Consider the following 8447-nt stretch of genomic DNA (forward strand, 5'->3'; position numbering starts at 1 on the left):
TCTGGAGCTCTGCACAAGATCTGGCCTCGTGGGGTATCGATGATCATGAGAAAGACGAGGGATCAGCCCAGAACTACACAGGAAGAACTTGTTAATGATCTGAAGACAGCTGGGACCCCAGTCACCAAGACAACCATCGGTAACACACGACACCATAATGGATTAAAATCCTGCAGCGCTGCAAGGTCCCCCTGCTCAAGAAGACACATGTACAGGCCCGTCTGAAGTCGGCCAATGAACACCTGAATGATTCAGAGAAGTTTTGGGAGAAGGTGATGTGGTCAGATGAGACCTAAATCAAACTCTTTGGCATCAGCTCGACTCGCCGTGTTTGGAGGAAGAGAAATGCTGACGATAACCCCGAGAACACCGTCCCCACCGTCAAGCATGGAGGTGGACACATTATGCTTTGGGGGTGTTTCTCTGCTAAGGGGACAGGACCACTTCGCCGCATCGAGGGGACGATGGACGGGGCCACGTACCGTGAAATCTTGGACGACAACCTCCTTCCCTCAGCCAGGACACTGAAGACGGGTCGTGGACGGTCTTCCAGCTCGACAATGACCCAAAACATACAGCCAAGGCAACAAAGGAGCGACTCAGGAAGAAGCACATTCAGGTCATGGAGTGGCCGAGTCGGTCTCCGGACCTTCATCCCATATCACATCTGTGGAGGGAGCTGAAGCTTCGAGTTGCCAAGCGACAGCCTTGAAACCTTCTCACACCCTGAGATGTGTTCAAACCTGGTGAACAACTACAAGAAACATCTGACCTCTGTGCTTGACAACAACGGTTTCTCCACCAAGTACTGAGTCATGTTTTTCTAGGGGATCAAATACTTATTTCACACAAATCAATTTATAACTTTTATATGATGTGATTTTCTGGATTTTTTTTTTTTTTTTTTTTTAAACATATATTCTGTCTCACTGTTAAAATAAACCTCCATTACAATTATAGACCGTTCATTTCTTTGTCAGTGGGCAAATTTACAAAATTGTCAAGGGATCAAATAATTATTTCCTCGAGTGTATGTATAAAATCCCCATATTGTCTTATTGCATGATCCTGGAATGCCCTAATGAAGTTTTTATCTTTTTCTTTTCTTTCAATCTCCAAAGTTATCCATCTGTTATTACCACCATTTTCTCATTACACCTTTTGTGAGGTGACAATCACTGTCGCTGCAGACTAGGCCAGTAGTTTGCCATCAGTTGTAATCTTCTAAATTCCCACGGCATTTCTCCCATTTCTACCTGTAGGACTGGTACCGGTGATTATTTAACTGCACACTCCAATAACTTTATCTGTTATCTGTGAAAGTTTCTTAAATTTACTCATTTAAACAGTAATAATCGACTAACATGCTCTAATGTGCACGTTCGTTTGATTGGCTGACTGCCCTCAACACACACACACACACACACACACACACACACACACACACACACACACACACACACACACACACACACACACACACACACACTAAAAAAATTAATGATAATACAAAGCTGATATGTTTTATGTTTTACAAAATGTCTTTGGGGAGAGGAGGGACGGGAGTTTCTTCCAATCAAAGTAGTTGCCAATTCATTCCATCAATCGATTTATAAACTAAATAAAATATAATTTAAGAGATGGTTTATAGGTTAAATTAAGTAAAAAAATAAATTGTGTTTTTGAAGCTTTTTGTGGGACACTGCTTTCCAATGAGCCGACATTTAAATCTCCAGTTGTTAATTAATTCATATAAAACTGATTTATTACACGAATCATACATTAGTTTGATTTAAATGAAATAAATGTCCTGGTGTGCGTTGCCACATCAACGACGGGGATGAACGCCAGTTTGAAAATAAGCAAAACCGGAGGAGTCGTGAAAAAAAAACCCTGTGACGTCGCTGGTCGCTGCCTCCGTCTGAAGAGCTTCAAAGGTCAGTTCATGAGCGTTTATCCCCGTTTGAGCCCGTGAAGCTGGACGAACGACGCCAACGACGTCCTTCTGTGTTTGTGTGCGAAAAGGATGTCGACCCGCAGGAAGAAACACGTGACTGCAACAGCACGTGACGGCGGCGGTGTCCTCTATAAAAGACAGTTGGACGAGTTGGAGAAGGATTCGCTCGAGGCGACGCTGAAGGAGCGCAAACAGGTGCTGAATCAGCTGGTCGCGGGGATGTCCGGAGTGGGACGGGGTGGGGGGGTTTCTTGCCACACTTTGGGTCAGACATGGTCTGGTGCCGCTGCCCCGTTTTGTTCCTGTTCATGTGCATCCCTTCATAAGTGCAATTATTACCAGCATGATGACTCGTGTCAAGAAGCAAATGTCTTCACAAGCTGGTTTGATGGACCTGACTGAGATCAGCGACCTCCGCAGTCACCAGATCTCCAAACATCTTTTGGATTTGGTAGAACAGGAGAAAAACATGTTTTTAGCTGCACATTTGACATTTTTCTGCTTATTTAAAAAGCAGAAATAATGTGAGGAATCATGTTAACATGAAGCATAAACTCAAAGTAAATGAGGCTGTTTGAGAGTAATTTTAACTAACTATTGTTAGCATGCTGTTCCTAAAAAAGAGGCAATATAATATATGAACTGAGTTTATTTGTTATATTATCAGACTGGTATCGTAGAGGTGGGCCTCATTTTTAACTATTTTTTTTAGAGGACTCTGACTAGTGATCATTTTTATATCAGTGTGCTGATTATTTTCTTGATGAACTGAAAGATCCTTGAGATGAGATCACAGATACCCAGAGCCAAAAGTGACACCATCTCATCGCCAAGCCAATCCAACAAACCTCAATGCATCGACTAAGCGTTCAGCTCTGCTTGTGTCGAGTAGTGTAATTTACAACGAAGCAATTTATAATTACGTATATGTGAAAATATGAATTTCATAAAGCAACTAATATCCAAATCTGTCAGAAAAACATCATGGAGTAAAAAAAAATACAACATTTACAACTGTCTTGAAAGTCCATGCTTCATAAATGTTCCTCAGTAATCTTTCCTTTTTTTTCTGCATTGTGTGGTTTTTCTGTAGACTTTGGAGGGTTGGGCTCAGCGTGAAGAGGAGCTGAACAAGAACATTAAGAAAACACAGGACTTAATCTTTAAGTTCGAGGAGTTCCTCGAGGTACGATCAGAGTCCACTTCACATCCGCTCCTCTTGGACTGTACACGTTGGATTTCAATTGTATGGCTGGACCAGGAACAACAAACCCACTAAAGCTCCGTTTCCCTCTCACAGACAGAGCTTGATAAAGTCTTCCAGAAAGTAGAGAGGGCGGAGGAAGAAAGGCTTCAACAGGAGGCAACGATAAAGGAGCTGCAGGACCAGCATGCTGAGCTGACTGAGAGGAAGGAGGAGCTGCAGCGTGAGGAGCAGAGGCTCTCTTTGTACAGTGACTACATGAAGCAGTGGTGCGAAAGTACACAGGTACTGCTGGCCTCCTGTTTGTACATGGCAAGAAACACATGTGACTAAAACCAATTTCTCCATACATTTAATAATTTGTCATAAAAAGATGTTTATCTGTTGAAGGATCATTGGAAAGTCTTTTTGAAACATGGGAGCTTCCTTAGTTCCCAAACTGTTAAAATAATAATAATAATAATAATAATAATAATAATGTGCACCAAGAGCCCAAAGTTCATGTTGAGACCTGTAAATTGTTCAGCTGTTCATCAAATGTTCCTGATGGATTGATGCCTTTGGTTTTCCTCCCTCCTGGTGAGCTTGCGATCTTTTTTCTGCCTGGTTTGTTGTCACGCTGGGATTCATCCTCAGCGTCCGGCACTGATGACAATTCGAGGAGCACATTCACTGCGTCTTGTTTCTTTTTCTCCGTCATCCTCTTGAAAAAAAACAAAAACAAACATGAAAGCGTAAAAAAAAAAAAAAAGTGTCACTAAAAAAGACAAACATCTGAATCTGAAGATTGACATTAAAAAACACATCATAATAAGATAGCGGGATTATAGGATTGTAGTTTTTTTTTAATGATGGTGTTTTATTTTTCAGAGAATGTGTTTTCAATGCCAATGATTCCTTTTTCAGTTTCAGGTATTGTTTTTATGTCCACTCTGATTTTCAATGATAAACTATGCTGTCACTATTCTGGCCCCATATTAATGATGGGCAGCCATACGTCTGAAATCATCCTGTCTCTTGGTGATGCCCTAAACATTGCTCTTTGAAATAGTTTCTTTGGCTTATTCTCTTCACAGGTGAATGTTTTCATCGGAAAAGTGTTATGATTTTACTCATAATTAAGGATGTTATCAGGGGCTTTATTGCTCCAGGTGCCAAACACACTGCAGATCATTCTGACTTGGTTTGAGTCGATGAGACTTTGACTTTTACACCCTGAATGCACGTGTGCAATTGTGTGTTACAGTTCAAAGATGCGGAGGCGCTCAGTAATCACTTGCAGAATCTTCTGTACTTTCAAGACAAGCTCTATCAGAGCCAGGTTCAGAGGCAGGAGCAGGTGGACCAGATGAAAAAAGAACTGCTCGGGTTGGAGGACAAGCATAACTTTCTCCGTCTGCAGAAGAACAACGAGCTGTCCAGGCTCCAGGATGAGCTGGAGAAGAATCGCTCCGAGGCTCTGATATGGGTACCAGACGTGATCTTAAGTGTCTAAGTCCAGCATCAGCGCAAAGGCCAGATCAAATGTTCTTCAAGCGTCAAACTACCACCTTTTGAATAACACTCATTTGTCCCGTCTTCACACAGGAAATGAAGTGGGGCGTCATTCAGGAAACGGCTACAAAGAAAACACTCATGCTGGGACGGATCAAGATGGCGACCCTCAGCCTCTACGAGATGACAAATAGCATCGACGGAGAGGGAGACGTGGACATGAACGACACAGAGAAACAGCTGGAGCACGTACGTACCCTCACAGAGCAGAGATGATAAGAAACAGCGAGAGCAACAGAGATAGATCAGTGTAACTCACCATCCCCTGCTGTCTCCCGTTTAGATCAAGACGTTCGACAAGGAACACACTGAAATAGTGAAAAAAACCTCAAGAAAATCCTCAAAAGCACAATCCTTTGACCTGAAACAACGATGATCGCGCTGTATGCCTCGCACGTTAAGATGAACATATTTTAATGTCATTAAATAGTTTATTGCAAGTTAACTCTTTGAGCTAGTTTAAACTTGTAAATCTGAAGTCAGTGAATTTCGGTTTGTTTCAGATTTTGAATAAAGAGCCATGTGATTAAATGAGATGTAATTTACCTTATAGGCTGTGAACTATGTTACTGATATCACAATGTAGCCTACACCTCATGAGTTTACCAGTACTTATCAGAAGCAGAAAAAACAGGAAGTGTATGTCAGATCATGTGAAAGTGTCCAATCTGCTGTATGTTAAAGGTCACAGGTTACTCAGTTAGATCTTCTCAACATTAGATCTCTTGCAAACAAGTTTTATCCCGTCAGTGATTCTATTATAACCCACGGGCCTGATTTTATGCTTTTAACAGAGACACGGCTCAATGAATCTAATTCTTAAACCATATTATTGGATCAGTCCACCAAGTTTAACTTTTTTAAGGCAGGCAGAGCGGCTCTGTAATTTGCTCCAATGTAAGCAGCCATCTCTTAGTGACTTTGCATCTTTTGCGTATCTCTGTGCTAGTTTGAAAGGGACACCAAGAATATTACAAGTGATTTTCTACAAGTCTCCGAAGTACAAAGCTAATTTTTGATGAATTTACAGAGTTGTTATCTTTTATTTCCACAAATTTTGATTGTTTTTTTTTTTAATTATTATTTGTTATTGCCGGGGATTTTAACATGCATATTGATAAGTCCGAAGACATTTATGCCAAGGATTTCTCTGTTTGTGTCGCTCTGTCTGCGTCCTCCTACTGCCCTCACCCTCCCAGCCTTCGAGGACTTCTTCATTTGTAATGACATGGCTCTTGCTCTTGAACTATCGTGCTCTTAAAATGCATATTGGCTGGCTCCCAATTGGTTTTAGAATTGATTTTAAGATTTTGTTGATCACTTTTAAGGCCCGCCTGGGTCTGGCCCCGAGCTACATTATTGAAATGTTAGCCCCATATGAGCCAACTCGCAGCCTTAGATCCTCCGGTGGGGACCTTCTGGTCGTTCCAAAGTCGAGACTTAAATCAAAGGGTCACTGTGCTTTTTCCATTAGGACCCCTCGACTTTGGAACGACCTACCTGAGGAGATAAGGCAACTTCTTTTAAATCACTTCTTAAAACACATTTTTATAGAATTGCTTTTAAGTGATGTCGTCCTTTTATGTCCTTTTATGCAGTTCTATTATTCCCCTGTTTTGTTTGTTTATTTTATTCATTTATTTATTTGTTTTCGATTACATTTGCTTGTTTTGGTTATTTTTTTTGTTTTTGTTGTATTCATTACCTTCATGGTTTGGTCTTTTTCGCCTGCTGTTTTCTTAAATGTTTACCGGTATTGACATTATGTATGACTATGCTTTGATTCTCTGTATAGCACTTTGTAAACTCTGTTTTTAAAGGTGCTATATATTATGCTTATTGTAAGTCGCTTTGGATAAAAGCGTCAGCTAAATGAAATGTAATGTAATATAAATAAAGCTATTATTATTATTGCTTATTTTATATTTGAACTCTATTTGTATTTAATTTGATGCATTTTAGCTGTTCTTATTCATCTAATTTCTTATCTATATTTTTAATTGTTCATTTATATCTATTTTTATGTGAAACACTGTATGCAATTGTCTTACTGTAAAGCGCATTGAGCTGCAATTCTTGTATGAAAGGTGCTATACAAGAAAATATTATTATTATTATTATTATTATTATTATTATCATCATTATGTCAAGTACCAAGAGGTGCAACACTGCCACCTTCTGTAGAGAAGTATAAATGTATGTAGATTGGGTTAGATGTGCAGTACCCTGTGGCTCAAGGTTTTCTTAATTATTTTGTTGAAAACAAATTTACTTTCCAAATATTGAAGATGAATGCACAAAAAAATTTATATCTTGAAAACTAAAATTTGACAGAGGGACCCACACAAGAAAGGGCCTGAAAATTAGGTGATAAATCAGGACCCACCTTAAAGCCCTTATTATGTCAGGAGAAACGTACTTTACTGATCCATATCCAAAAACTACATCACCAAAAGCCATATTTTACAGACTGCACCTTTAAATGCAGACAGATGTAGTAAGAGGTGAGCAAATCTACTGGAGGACTAAAACACGTTACACAGTACGTGTTTGAAAGAATATATTTTTGGGCCAGAAATTGGTAAAAAAAAAAAAAAAAAAAAAGAAAGAAAATTCGTTCAAATCTTATTGAAACGCAGTAAAAGTAGTTCTTATCACACTCACAGTAGATTATGTTTATAATTGGACATATATAAGATATACTTTCTACTTTTTATCCAAATTGCACTTAAACCAACATAATACTGACATTTAGTTAAACTAAGTGGAATTATTTCATTTTTTGATTTGTTTTCTAATTTCTTCTCAATACTTTTTTCTCATTAAAACAAAAATACCTAAACCAACAATGTATTTAATTAAAAAAAAAATGTGCATGACACGCACACATGGAGTTCCTTCATTTACATTCAAGATTAATTATGCAATATCAATAATTGATTTAATAAAAGGCCAATAATTAATTAATACATTTTAAGGGATATTATTTATCGGTCTAACATTTATCGGTCTAACAGTGTTATATCTACAAACACATTAAGTTAGGTATTCATATTTTATATTTAGTATAAATTTGTATTCAAATATTGCAATAGCTTTGATTTGTTTTCGTGTGGTTTTCAGGCAGGATATCAGTCTCCACATGTATAAAACAACAACAGTCATTTCAAAACAGGTGAGCAGTATCGGGGAAACAACTGTGTGCTATATTTTTTTATTTGATACACTTTATTAATCCCCGAGGGGAAATTTCTTCACTACAGCAGGGGGGCTCTCAGGGGGGAGCTGCTGCAGCAGGCTGCCACTAGCGCGGCGCCAGGTAACCTGACCTGAGGTGCATGTTTTTGGATATTTAAGAAAAGGCTTAACAAAAAAATAAATCTATTTTAAGAAGTGATTTAAAAGATGTCGCCACTCCTACCTGAGATTCTCAAGCAGGAGTTTGTCACTGTTGAATGTCGTTAACCTTGTGTCTTCTCTTGTGCAGCTTCTACTTTTCCCTCTCTGTCCTCTCTTCCCTTCCTCTGGAGCAGCATGTTTCTGATCTGTGGTGACTGGTCACACCAACCAGCCCAGTATTTAGTCTATAAAAACTAATAATGTAGTCTGGAAATAAGAGTCAGGGCAGACCTCCATGGAAACACACTTAAGTGGTTTAATTAAATATATTTTACAACGGACATGATTGATTATGATTTGCAGAAGTAAAGCAGCCTCAGTGGAGGTATGTTT

General features: G+C 39.1%; 1 protein-coding gene across 1 annotated transcript; it reads left to right on the plus strand.

The window, feature by feature from the left end:
* Positions 1-2026: 2026 nt before the first annotated feature.
* LOC138616145 (coiled-coil domain-containing protein 42 like-2-like) lies at positions 2027-5091 on the plus strand. Its single transcript, XM_069690252.1, has 6 exons — positions 2027-2152; positions 3051-3133; positions 3239-3446; positions 4408-4629; positions 4749-4904; positions 4999-5091. The coding sequence occupies exons 1-6, from the start codon at positions 2027-2029 to the stop codon at positions 5089-5091; spliced, it is 888 nt and encodes a 295-aa protein (XP_069546353.1).
* Positions 5092-8447: the final 3356 nt, after the last annotated feature.

This window comes from Brachyistius frenatus, unplaced genomic scaffold (genome assembly GCF_029030835.1).
Source record: "Brachyistius frenatus isolate BFR_SWC_R1_liver_20210118 unplaced genomic scaffold, ASM2903083v1 Contig_9, whole genome shotgun sequence".
In the NCBI taxonomy this organism is placed as follows: domain Eukaryota; kingdom Metazoa; phylum Chordata; class Actinopteri; family Embiotocidae; genus Brachyistius; species Brachyistius frenatus.

Coding starts and splice junctions, on each gene's coding strand:
- LOC138616145 (XM_069690252.1), top strand. CDS start 2,027: ATGTCGACCCGCAGGAAGAAACACGTGACTGCAACAGCACGTGACGGC. Junction 2,153..3,050: donor CGCTGAAGGAGCGCAAACAG/GTGCTGAATCAG, acceptor GTTTTTCTGTAG/ACTTTGGAGGGTTGGGCTCA. Junction 3,134..3,238: donor TTAATCTTTAAGTTCGAGGA/GTTCCTCGAGGT, acceptor AACCCACTAAAG/CTCCGTTTCCCTCTCACAGA.